Source organism: Gekko japonicus, unplaced genomic scaffold, assembly GCF_001447785.1.
Source record: "Gekko japonicus isolate JY-2015 unplaced genomic scaffold, Gekko_japonicus_V1.1 scaffold443, whole genome shotgun sequence".
Taxonomy (NCBI): Eukaryota; Metazoa; Chordata; class Lepidosauria; order Squamata; family Gekkonidae; genus Gekko; species Gekko japonicus.
The window spans coordinates 161947-175683 of record NW_015172565.1 but is presented as its reverse complement, the minus strand read 5'-3'; the positions used below and the strand labels follow the sequence as shown (position 1 = coordinate 175683).

General features: G+C 49.4%; 1 protein-coding gene across 1 annotated transcript in view; it reads left to right on the top strand.

Moving 5' to 3' along the window:
* Window positions 1-1525: 1525 nt before the first annotated feature.
* Window positions 1526-13737, top strand: part of LOC107118896 (sodium-coupled monocarboxylate transporter 1-like) — a 53254-nt gene continuing 41042 nt past the window's right edge. The window contains exons 1-2 of the mRNA XM_015421287.1: window positions 1526-1879; window positions 12702-12767. Coding sequence (XP_015276773.1) covers window positions 1526-1879; window positions 12702-12767 — 420 coding nt within the window. The remainder of the gene's footprint in view (window positions 1880-12701; window positions 12768-13737) is intronic.

Genomic DNA, 13737 nt, shown 5'->3' with positions numbered 1-13737 from the left:
ACATTATATTTACCCCTGGCTTGAATAAGGTGCCAATAATGGCCCTCTCTTTATGTTAGTTCTGCATATCATGTCTCACATCGCTCCTTCACTGATTAACTCTGGTTTTAAGTTTTTCCTGCTCTACCAATCTTCTATAGTTGTGAGTGGTCCAACTGTGGTCCTCTCTGACCTTTCTTGCTGCTTGTAACTTTAAATATAACTGTGAATGTACACTTCATGCATCCACTGAACTAAGCTCTGAAACAGGTTTATGCTGATGTAAATTTTGGTCATCTTTAAGGTGCCTTTTTAGCATTGTGTGATATTTTGCTATAGGGGTGATCAGAAGGCAGGAAAGTGTCCTTAAGATTACAGTGTTAAAAAGTAATGCATTGCTTTGTTAGGCAAGTGCCCACCACAGTGGACGCATGAGGTGAAGAGCAAAGATTTTTAGAAAGACAGACTGATGGGGTGGATTAGCTATTTCAGTCTCTAGGACTTTTCCCAGAGGGATGATGGCCTGCCCTCCCTGCCTGGGCAGGGCCAGTCCAGGGGCAAGGAGGGAGCTGACCAGGCCTGCCAGATCATGCATGATGCCCACCAAAGTCAAGAGCAGCATAGTAAGGGTGCCATATGGCTGAGGGGCCTGCCAAATCTCTCCCATGAAAGGTGTAGCCTAGGCCAACTGAGTTGTGGTGGAGAGGGGCTGGGTGGGCAGGCTCTCATCCCTTTTCCAGGTCCTGCAAAGGAGGTGAATTCAGTGGTGTTAAGCTAACCGGGGTGTATTCACATAGGGTTATTAAGGGCAAAGATAGCACACCCAGCTCAACCGACATGCGGCGACATGTGCGACGATCTCAGGAGTGAGCCTCGGAGCCCCACGTTAAGCCCTGGCTGAGAGAGGCCGGTGAGTCAGAGAAGGAAAGGACTCTTCCCAATCGCTTCCTTGTGTGAATCTCTCTGTCTCTCTCGGCGCAGCGCTCTCAAGCCCGCTCACTCACTCACCCTGGCGTGGTCTAGTTGGAGACAGACTAGAGCCTGGGGAGGCGGCCGAGGCGCGGGCGGATCACAGCGCCGCGGCTCCTCCTCCCTCCGCCTTTTTCCTTGCCCGCCGCGCGGCTGGTGGTGCTGAAACCGGGCGGCACGAGGCGGCAGTCGGCGGGAGCCAGTCTCAGGGCGAAAGGAGCTGTCCCGGGCTGTGGCGCGCGGCACGAAAGGCTCTCCTCAGTGCCGGTCCCCCTGAACGGCGGCGCCCAAGAGGGGAGAGCCTGCCCAGAGGAGCGCAACCGCCGAGGCGGCAGCGGCGGCGGAGGGCGTCAGGCGGGGCGCGCTCCCAGGACGAAGGGAAGGCGCCCGGCTGAGGGAGACCCGACGGTGGGAGAGGAGGGGCGGACCTGAGGCCGAGGGGCGCCAGGGCAGGAGAAGGAGAGACGCGGGGGAAAGGCGCACCGGGGTGGGGAGGTTGGGCACCCCGAGCTCCGTCCGCCAAGGGGAGGACGCGCCGCGCGTCAGAGGTGGCCCGAAGGCGCGCCCGAGCGGAGCCATGAGGGACGCCTGCAGAGCCGTCGGGGGCTTCGGCACCTGGGACTACGTGGTCTTCGCGGCCATGCTGCTCATCTCCGCCGGCATCGGCCTCTACTACGCCTTCGCGGGCGGCGTCCAGAAGAGTTCCCGGGAGTTCTTGATGGGCGGGCGGCGTATGAGCGCCCTGCCGGTGGCCCTGTCCCTGACGGCCAGCTTCATGTCGGCCGTGACGGTGCTGGGCACCCCAGCCGAGGTCTACCGCTTCGGGGCCCGCTTCAGCGTCTTCGCCATCACCTACGCGCTGGTGGTGGTCATCAGCGCCGAGGTCTTCCTGCCCGTCTTCTACCGCCTGGGCATCACCAGCACCTACGAGGTAGGAAGAGGGAGAGAGGCACCGCCGCCAGCTCTCTGGCAGCCCGTGCAAACTCCGCGGTGGGACCGGGAGGGAGGGAGGGATGCAGCTCCCCAACCACTTGCGCGGCTGCCTTTCCTCATCGCAACTCGATGAGGGTGCTTGAGCGTCTAGAAGATCCTGCCGGGGAAGTCAGTGCCACAAAAGACAACGGGATTCGGGCAGCAGACCCTTAACTTGCAATAGTGAGGTCCTGGCTGAAATCCAAGCATTTTGCCTTGGGTGGTTTACGAAGTAGGCAGCCAGCCATGAGCCTGAAGTTCTCTGTTTGCTGTTCCTTGTTCCTTATTCTTCAGTACGAACTGTTAGATGATTTTTTCCCACAATTAAGCGAAGATTTAAGATCTTCACAATAACTTTGATTAGTGAGCCTGAAGATTGGTCTGTTATCTTGTGGATAGATTGGCTGTATTTTAGGACTAGAAAGAGTCCAATAGCACCTTAAAGATGAACAAAAACTGTGGCAGGGGATGAGCTTTGCAGAGTCACTGCTCACTCCTTCACAGCTATGCTATTAGTTGATTTCTCCTTATAACTGGAGAGCAGAGTGATTTCACAAGGTGAATGACAATAGCACACCTGATTGGATTAGGTGTGATATGCAGAGGGGTGGTAGGCATGGAGAAATCAGCATTGGAAATGAGACAAGAAACTTAGGTCAGGGTGTTCCTGACCTTATTTACACCCTTACCCAAAATTCGTTGACCTCCTGGTCTCTAAGCAACTCAGTCAAGGGCTGGTGCCATTCTTTCAGGGAAAGTGTATAAGAGTTATTTTCCTTATGCCCCTCTTAGGACTGTGAAATGTACTCTAAACAGAGGTTAGAATGAATTATGTTTAAGAACAGAATGGCTGAACCTTTTCCCCCAGATACCAGGCCCTGACATTTTGCCTAACTTTGAATCTTGTTATGTCAGTATGTTGTTGAATCTTGAGCACTCAGATGAGCTTGCATCAGAATGATAAGTCTTAAATAAAACTGCCTGCTTTGTTATCATAAAAGAGCTTTGAGTGGATCTTTTCTCTCTCAGACTGAACTTGGAGAAGGGGGGTTGTACTAGAATTTTGAAAACTCTTCTAACACAAAATACAGGTAGTGATAATAATTAAACAATTCTGCACCCCTAGATAAGCTTTGGAAAAACACTCCAAATCGTAACATCCCCAAACTATGGAGTCTGTATCCTGCAGGTTCCCATACAGGGGTCCATGGACCTAAGACTCAGTTTTGTGGAAAGTGCTCCATGGTGGAGGGTCCCATGGTGTGGCATTTATAAGAAAATCCACATTTGTGGAACATTGGAAATTCCATAGGAACTGAAATGAGCTGTACCACCAAATAAGTTCTGAAGCACCAAAAGTCATAAATTTCTGAAATCAGAGGACGGTGCCTTGTAACCTTCTACAGAGCAGTGTGTGAGGCAAAGTACCCCGGCCTCGTCTTGAAGGGTAAACATGAATGTTAACAGACCTGATCTATCCTACAGGTGTTGTTGATTGGTCCCATGGCCTGCACAGTTCTTCAAGGCCAGGGCAATTAGCTTCTCATGAGAACCTGCTGTCCCCTTGAGGGGAAGAGAAAGAATGGGGGTGATATAATTTTCTAGAGGCTTCTTCTGAGAGCATCTTCTGACTGGATGTCATCCTCCCCTGTTGTTGCTGGGCCAAAAGCTATAATTAAGTTAAGGCCCTAATGAAGACAGTCTAACTGAGATTCTAATGGGCTCCAGGCCCAAACTATGACCTGCTTGAATTGCAGTTGCTAGCAACGTTGAGAATGCCGGAGCTTTGGCCTTTGACTTTTGAAAAGGTTTGTGCTGTCTAACGTCAGTCCTAAAACTTTTAGACATTTGAGCTAGTTTTTCTTGTTTTTCTGCTGCATGATTTTAGAGTATATGTTGGCTATAAAATAAATTCTTATATTGACAGAAATTGAACTAAACTTTATAAAACTTTTAAAAATTAACAATGGTTTGGTTACTTGCATACAATTGCCCTGGGAACCTGCAGTGTTCAGGCTTCAGCTCCTTGACATGGTGGCAGCTTAGGGAGATCAGGGCCTTCGTACCCAAGCGCACTGAGTGCCGACACGTTCTCTGGGCCTGCAGAGTGTTTATTATTTTGATGAGTCAGGATGGATGAGTTAGGTTGGATGGCAGCAGCAGAGTTACCGAGTGCCTCGAACAGTGTTGCAGAGATGGAGGTTACCCTGGATCAAGAATCAGACATACAGGCAGGTGCCAGAAAGCATGGAGATGCCTGGAGGAGAAAGGCTCCAATCTGCAAGCATCTGTGGCATGACGAGGAAGAAGAGCTGTGTCAGGGAGCCACAGTGGGAGATTGTGAGGCAGGGTGGTTTAAGGACACTTCCAGTGGGTCAGAGGATAAGGAGGAGTGTGTGGAAGATTTTTTTGGCCTCCGAGGGTGGTCAAGGCTCTTCAGCCTCCAGGCGTTTCAGAGACCAGCATCCAGTCCGCAGAGAGCAAGGGGCAGAAGCAACTGTGTGCTGGCCCGGGGCTCCACAGAGGGATTACAGCCAGGTACCCAAGAAAGGTCCAGTACACAAGCCTGCAGGAGGTGAGAACCCTGTGCAACAGACCAGTGCAAGAGGAGGTGGTGCAGCAGAAGGAGATCAGCTTGGAGACCTGAAAGTCTTAGTTGGCTTTTATGGATTCACAGACTCAGCAAATGAACTTGCTGCTTTGTGATTGCAGCAGAGAGTGGGAGAAAAGGAAATTCCTGGTGTTCCAAGATGGCATGTGAAAGTACTGGGTTCGACGCATGGAGAACTCAGACTACGACATGCGTTCAGACCCATTTATTGTACTTCACAACAAGACAAGGAAAAATGGCCCTGCAAGGCCAACTATATACACTCCACCCGGCACACCTCTGTCCCCATTGGAGGGTTTGAATTTCCCACCAAGGGTGCTATTGGTGGACTCTAGGTGGACTAGGATCCTAGGTCCCCTTTGTGTTTAGGGACCAAGCTCCTGCTTAGCCGTGGACCCCTGGTGGTGGTCCGCATACATAACACCCCTCCCCCTTAGTTCCGATTCAACCTATGTTACATAGTCCTGCAGATAGGCGGGGGGTCTGTGCTCTCAGAGGGAATGCCAGGGCACTGGCACGGGGTTGCTTACGGCTGCCTCTGGCTGGCTGACTGTGTCTGGTTGTGTCGAGGGCCCTATGACCCTCGGGCCCTATGACCAGGGTGCTGATTTGTCCGGGAGGCAGTGAAGAGGCTCCGCAACCACAGCCTTGTGTGGCAGAAAGGCATGATAAAAGTTCAGGAGCCCTAAGGACACCTGAAGTTCTGCCTTGCTGGTGGGCTTAGGGGCCTCCACAATGGCCTTGACCTTGTCCCTCACTGGATGGAGGCCAGACGTGTCAACCCGGAAGCCCAAAAAGTCCACCTCCGGAACCCCAAGGAGGCACTTCTCCCGTTTGACTTTGAGGCCCGCTGCGTCAAAATGGTGAAGGATGGTGCAGAGGCGGGAGGCAAAGTCATCTGGGGTGGCTGCAGCATTGAGGACGTCGTCGAAGAATGGTGTCACCCCAGGGATCACTTTCAACAAAGAGTCCATTAGTTGCTGAAATATCCCCGGGGCCACACTCATGCCAAACTGCAGCCGCCTAACCTTAAAAGCCCCCCGGTGCGTTACAATAGTTTGTGCCATGGCTGTGGCCTCATCTACTGGCAGCTGTTGGTAGGCCTGCATGAGATCCAACTTGCCAAAAATCTTAGCCCCTGCTGAAGAAGCCAACACATGACTCACGACCGGGACTGGGTAGGTATGGTCATGGAGAGCCTTGTTCAATGTACATTTATAGTCCGTGCAGATGCGGACGTCACCATTGGACTTTATGGGGGTTACAATGGGGGTCTCCCACAGCGCATGGGAGACCAGTTCGAGGACCCCTTGTACCACTAAACGATCTAGCTCCGCATCAATTTTAGGCCACAAAGCGAGTGGGGCGATGTGGAACCACATGCGGATGGGGGCAATTTGGGGGTCGAGTTGCAATGAAACAGGGGGGCCCTTGTAACAACCCAGAGCCCCATAAAAAACTGCAGGGAATTCCCCACAAACCTCAGCAAGATCCCGCGGCGCACATTTATTCACCCCCCCACTGTGATGCCCAATGGCGCAAACCACGCCCGCCCCAATAAGCTAACCAAATTCCCCTCCACTACAATCAAGTCCAGGAAACCCTCAAAGCTTCACCTGGAAAGTCCCCACACCCCGTATTGGAACCGGGTTCCTCTGGAAGTCCACTAGGCTCAAGGGCGAAGGCCGCAGGTGGGACCCGCCGTTCGGGCAAAGTCTGTTCAGTGTTTCCACAGATATGATGGAAGCTGCTGACCCTGAGTCCACTTCCATTGGGCAGGGGGACCCCTCGATTGTGACCTGGACCTTTGGGGCTGCAGGCAAGTTGGGGAGGTGTAGTATCTGTAATGAGGGCTGGCTGGTCAGGAGGTATAGATCGTTTGTGCCCTCGGTGGCCTCGTAGTGCATGGAGGCCTGGCGGTGTGGTTGCGGCTGTGGTGAGTGGTTCCGGTTGCCCTTGGATCTGCAGACGTGTGCAAGGTGTCCTTGTTTTCCACATGTGTGGCAGTTGGCATCACGGAACCGGCATAACTTGCGCTCATGCACCTCTCCACAGCTGGCACACGGGGAACGTCCGGCAGGCTTATTGGGGTGTCCGGAGGCTCCAGTGGTGAGGTGTGCAGATGAGACGGATGTCGTCCTTGTCTGAGGTCTCGGGCACCAAGTCGGGGAGCACGAGATGGGACGCTGCCGGTGGTCGGTCGCGGTGGGAGGCCTCATGGGCAATGGCGAGCTGGAGGGCCTCATTGAGTTTGATGTCGGATGTGCCGATCATCTTTTGGCAGAGCTTCACATCGCTGATTCCCCAGGCGAACTGGGTCAAGAGGTTCTCCTCCACCTTGGAGAAGTTGCATTCCATAGCGTGTTGGCGCAGTGCGGTCATGAATGCTGCGGCCGTCTCGCCCGGCTTCTGGATGCGCCCCTGGAATTCCATCCGAGTGGCCAGCATCGTTGGCTTGGGCTTGAGGTACCTGGTCAGGGCGCCTATGATCTCCTCATACGTACACTGGAGGATAGCCTTCGGGGCCAGGAGGCTCTTCACAAGCTGGATGGTGTTCACGCCACAAGAGCTGAAGAGGAGAGCCCTTCTCTTGCCTGCATCGGTTATCTCATGGAAGGTGAGGTGGCATGTTAGCTGGTCCGTCCATGAATCCCAGAGCTTGGGATGAGTGGGGTCAAAAACCTCAAGGTGTCCCGGAGCGGAGGCCATGACTCTACTGTGGTGTGGGGGAGCGGTGTTCAGCGACGCTGGGCACGGTGCGGTGCTGCTCGGGAGCAGTACAGGTGCAGTGACATTTTCTGGAACGATGCTCGGTGCTGCACTGGAAGGTGAGCCTGGCCTGCTCATCGGGATCCCATCCTCATCACCACTGAAAAGTACTGGGTTCGATGCATGGAGAACTCAGACTATGACATGCATTCAGACTTGTTTATTGTACTTCACAACAAGACAAGGAAAAATGGCCCTGCAAGGCCAACTATATACACTCCACCCAGCACACCTCTGTCCCCATTGAAGGTTTTGAATTTCCTGCCAAGGGTGCTATTGGTGGACTCTAGGTGGACTAGGATCCTAGGTCCTGCTTAGCTGCAGACCCCTGGTGGCTGTCCGCATACATAACAGCATGGATTCCCTGTTATACTTCTCATCCTTTGAATCTGCATGTCTGGACTTTGGGGTGCCGCAACAGGAACTAAGTGACCTCTGTTAGCCGAATTGCTTTATTTACAGCAATTGGCAATTTATAAATGGGTTCTTGCCAGTTTATACCAAGGTCCTGATCCCACCAAGGGTTACCAGTAAAGGATTCGAGGATGTTGTAGTTAAAATAGATGTCTTTTACTTGAAAATATATTTCATACAAACAATACTGATGCACTCACACATTCAATCACGTTCCTAAGAGTTACAGTAGGAAATAAGCACAGTTGCATTAGCAGGTAGGGGTGATGGTGGGCGATACTTATCTGTCCTGAAGCTTGGTTGTTCCAATGAAGAATGGATGGGAAGAACTGGAAAACAAAGGAAATTCACACACGACCAGAACCAGCCGGAACGTGTGGGCAGTAGAGGCAAGGGTTGGGGATAGCAAGTGGGACTTAAGGGGGATAAAAGCAGACAGGGGTTGTTGCAGGGGAGATGCTATCTAGCCAGGTATGTAGGAGGAGCCAGGTGACTGGTTCTCTCCTTTTCTAGTGGGTTCAAGAGATGGGCGGTAACTGTGCCAACCTCTTGACCCACCTACCTGTTAGTCCATCCCAAAAACAATCCTATTGGTTGCATGTGGGAAGGGGAGGTTACCTAAGAGGGGTGGCCAATATTGTAACCTAAAACCTTACTCAGATTATGGCATCTGGACAGGTGTGAAATCCAGGCATCAGGATGCTCCATTGTAGTGCTGATGAAGCTGGCCTGTTTCTTTGATAACCAAATGTCCATATGGCCAAAAATTCCAGCTCAGGAACAAAGCAAGTGATGGGTAGTACGTGACTACAAGCAGCTCTGTCATGGGGGCTGTTTCTTCCTAGAGTTGTTGTTTCATTGCTCACAATAATGGGCGTCTGTGCTTCTTCACCAGGCTGGGTAACTGTGTAGCTAAAACCTTATTTACATGTAAGGTATGTGCAGGCACCCTCTATGTGTGGCATCACAACAGGTGACCTAAAGTGTACAGCTTTCTGAGCCTATGTGTGTGTGCACAGTCCATTGTGTGTAGCAATAAATAGTCCATAAAGCAAATATCAGGCTTATTCTCTAACACCTGATGGGTGGGTTGCCTACCGGTTCCAGGGACTATCAGCAGTTCAAAGAGCTGATGAGGCAGCATATCGGCCTGTCGAAGGATCAACAAAGGCTTCATTTCTGAAAGGCAAGTCTGAAACTGAAAGAAATTTATGCTGTGTTTATGTCATGTCTAATAAAGCTCCTTGACTCATGGAGGGAAGCTGCTCAGGCTGGTTCCCTCACCTGGCTGTGCAACCTTCTGATCCAGGAACAGTTTTTCAGGCTGTGCCTGGTGACATGGCTGCCTTGGTGCAAGCTCATAATCCTGCCTTCTTAAATGAGATGGCATTGTTTGCTTGTAGCCCAGACCCAGGGTGACCAGAAAGTGCTGAAGCAGTGGAAGCTGGTTGCAGAAAGAAAGGAAGGACCACGGCTCAAAGGTATGAAGGTAAACAATTGAGCAAGCTTTGCCAGTCACTTGGGCAGGCAGAGTCCTGTATATCCCTGTGACAACAAATGGGGTGACCTCCCAAGACGGAATTTTATCACTATCACGAGAAAGGGCACCTTTGGCATGACTGTCTGAAGTTGGTGACAAGAGGGAATGGAGACACCCCCCAAAGTGAGGTATGTGGTGGAGGAAACCCTGGAGAACGAAGAGTTGGGGGATGAGGAGGCCCAGGATGCTGATATTCCCCTGGATGCTGTGGTGAAGAGAAACAGCCAGTTCAAAGTGCAATGGCTGCAGGCTGAACAGATCCTGTGTCAGAAGGCAGAGCTAGAAGCTCAAGATCAAGAAAATGCTGGAGCTGATTTGGAGGACAAGATGTCTGGGGGGCAGATGTCTGAAGCGTCGCCTTATAAGTTCCCTTATCTCAGAAGAAATGGCTTGACCAGCTGCATAATGATGATGTTGTTATTGGTGGAGAAACAGAGTGATTCCAGGATTTATTGACATGGGCAGTGATTTTAGCTTGATTCCACAGAGTGCACTAAAGGAACCTATAGAGTGGGCCAGAAAAGTCTCCCTTCACACCTATGTCTCACAGATCTTTAACCAACCTATGACTTTTGTGCAGGTGCACTTTAGAGACTTTCGGTTTGCTCGAACAGGAACAATAAGTTCCTGATTGGGGGGGACCTGCTGTATCAACATGCCATGTTGCAGGAGGCAAAGCTGCAACTTCAGCAAAAAGTGGTCACATGTAGCCAGGCAAGAGGATATGCAAAGGCAGCCCTTCCAGAGAAGCTGAGGACTCTGGAGCCTTCTCAAGTGGAAAAGAAGAAAGACCCAGACGTGGATTTTACAAAGGAGCTTTCCAGATTGAAGGGGAGGAAAGACTGCTGAGAACCCTTTTCTGGAGTCTATGTGAGAAGAATTCCTGCAAGCCGGGATGCTGGTAAACCCTGACCTCTCCCCTGCCTCTTAGAGTAGCCAGGCTGAGTTGGGATTGACTGGAAAAGGGGAGATTAAAGGCTTCCAAACATCTGAAACTCTTATGGAGGCACAGTGCGAATGTGTCTCTCTCAAAGATTGTCGTTTGCAGACTGAGAATGCACCAGGAGAACTGAATGGCGAGTCAGCCAGCAGATTGGGGGGGGGGGCTCCTGCTGTATAGAGAATATCTTCCCAAGGATTACCTAGAAGGGACTGAGCCTGTGAGACAGCTGGTCATTCCCTCAAGAATATAGAGAAGTCCTGAGGGTGAACTATGACTCACCCTTTGGTGGACATTTGGGCATAAAGAAAACCCTGCCATGAATTTCTATCTCATTTTACTAGCCAAATATTAATGAAAGTGTGCGAAGTTACTGCAGCACTTGTGAGACATGTCAAAAGTTGGGGTTTACACACGATCACCCTAAAGTGCCTCTGAGACCTTTTCCTGTGGTTGACCAAGTTTTCCAGTGGATTTCTATTGATATTTTGGGGGCTTTGCCAATGATCAAGTCAGTCATTTTGATGGGGACAGAATATGCTTCACACTTCTTGTCTGCATTCACACTCAGCTCCATTACAGCTTCTAATGTGGAGAAGGCTTTGTTGGAATTTAGCTCCACATTTGGATGGCCTGAGGTTATAATATCCAACTACGGAACGAACTTTACTTCCAAGTTAATGCAGAGAGTCTAAGAACTGGCAGGGATTAAACACACCCCTGTCGTGGCGCATCATCAAAGCACAAATGAACTATTGTAGAGGTATGTGCAGACTCTGGGCAAGATGTCGAAGGCTTATGCTGTGGAGCATCCGGGAGGTTGGGATGTGGCACTCCCCTATCTAGTGTTTGCCATCAGGGATGCCCCTACAGCCAGCCTGGGATGGCGCTCTCCTAATGAGTTAATTTTTGAGAGAAGAATTACTGGGCCCCTGCAACTATTAAAAGCCATATGGGAGGGGTCAGGTATCAGAATGCCCCTCAAGTGCCATGGAATATCTGGCAAAGCTGAAACAAATGCTAGAGCAAGTCTGGAAGGTGGCTAGGGAGTTTATGCAGCAAATGCTGGCCAAATAGAAGGGCTATTATGACCAGCATGTGACACCAAGAAGTCTGGCTAAAGGATAAAGTCTTAGTTTTGAAACCTGATCATGTGGCCCAGTTGGAAACTGCATGGGCCGGTCCCAATTGTATGTTGCAGAAGTTGGAGAGGGACAATTATCTGATCCAAGAAATAGGCCTGCATGAAAATACTAGAAGGGCCCAGTCAGATGTTCCCAATAAAGGCTGCGCAGGGGAAGGAACTGAGTTTACCAGAGTTACTAAATGAACATATGAAAGCTGAAGGGTTAGAACAACTGCAGATGGCCTCCAAGCTGTCACAACAGCAGCAGCAGGAACTAAAACAAGTGCTGAGCTGTTTCCAACCTCTTTTCTCTAACGTGCTTGACCGGACTGATTTACTAGTTCACCACATAGAGACGGGCACACACGCCAATTAAATCCAGTCCTTACCTAATTTGTGGCTGCTGAGATTCAACAAATGTTGAAGGGGGGGTGATTAAAGACCCCCACTCTGATTGGCAACTGCCTGTGATTATTGTGCCTAAGAAGAAGCTGTCCAAGGATGCCCCCCCCCAATATTGTTTCTCTGTGTACCTCAGGAAGTTGAATCATTACATAGTGTTTTTTCAATGTGCTTTAAAGTAGGGGCATCTTCTAGGAATTCCATAGGTTTGCATTATACTGTAAGCCTAAAGCAACAGGGCACTATGTTTGATTTGGGATTCATTATCCCCTGATTCTTGGGATGCATATTTTGGTGGTATACACTTGATTTTGGTGTGCAGCAGCTGTCAGTTACCTATTCAGTTCTTAGCAACACAGTCCCGAGGGTGGGGGTGGGGGAATAGTCAACTCTCTATGGAATGTTTTGCGCTAAATACAGACTTTGAACTGGGTATTCCCATCCCATATGAGAGTTTACAGTACAGTTTCCAGAGTTTTGAGATGTATAATTTGGGGTGGTCCAAGGCTTATTTTATGGTGCAGAACTGTATTTGTGGCTGGATTGGAGAATATGGAACTATGAACTGCAGTTAGGAACTGAGAATCAATTTCATCCTCATCTGACAATGTATGTGCATGTTTGTGTAGATATTGGTTGAAAGATTTTACATTCATTTGGATACTGTTAGAACAGATATAAATCTTGTCTCCTTTGTTACAGCCAAAAATAAAATGGAATAAGTATATGCACTTTTCTTTCTTTTAAGCAACAGCATAAATCTCTACTTGTGAGCTTTGGTTTATAAGAATATTTATAAAGCTTTCTTAATAAAGAATGTGACTATAGACAACTTCATATATATTGTTGATTAAGCAAAGATGTGGAATGTACATTTAAAGCATATACAATTAGAGTAGCAAGGAAAATACAGAAACAGAAAATTTCTAACTTTTGTTTGAATAACATGATGTTTTAATGTAGGCATTTTTTCTTGTAGTACCTAGAACTTCGATTTAATAGATATCTGCGTCTGTGTGGAACAGCGCTCTTCATTATACTGACGGTAAGAACATTGATTTGTACATTTCTTATTAGTTGAGGTTTCTAAACTTTATTACACAACTACTAGAAATAAAACAATTAACACTAATTTAATCTAGTATAAGTAACAGCCTTAATTAGAGCTGCAGTTCTGTGCACTTCCCTATAAGCATGGTCTAGAAGTATGATGTGCTTCTGAGTCAACATGCAAATCATGAACAAGGTTCAATGTTAAGTCTGCGCTCAACAAAATAGCCAGAGAGTGATTCAGCAAAACTCAGGTTTATTTCAGCTCGACGATCAACTTCTCTGACACGGTACAACTTCTCTTGATAGCCCGAACTCCCATCAGCTTTCCATTGCAGCTTGTTCAGTATTTAAACATTCCGGGCTAATATAGCCACGCCTACTATACAGATAAACAACCTATCAGGTTGAGACAATAAGGACCAATCAGAGTCTTTCCCGCTTATATACATTTGAATCCGATTGGACGCAGTAGTCTTGAACTTCAATCCCTGTTCAAGACGAAGCTTAACATTGCTTCCCTATGAGATGATTCACAATCATCTTAATGCATTCTAGGCAGCATAGAATACATTACAAATCCCTCCCCCCTAAGCAAATACAATTATGAACAATCATAGTCACTCAGGTAGGCAGGTGCTCGGTGATTTCTCTGAGACCTACGAAGTGGACTGGTCTCAGGGCACATTGCTGTCAGTGGCACTCCATAGGACTCTGGGACCGCAGAGTCAGGAACACTTCCCTCTAATTCTGCTGGTTCGAGAGTAGGGGTCTGCCCTGCCTCAGGAACAGTACTGATGCCCTCAGGCCCATCAGTACTCACCTCCGGTGGAGGTCTGGGAAGGTCCTCGGGGTCTGTGGATTCAGTTGGCAGCGCGTTGGGACGGTCAGTTGCCCACCGTTGCCTCAACTGATCTATGTGCCGACGCCACTTGCGTCCATCTGCAAGCTCGACAACATACATA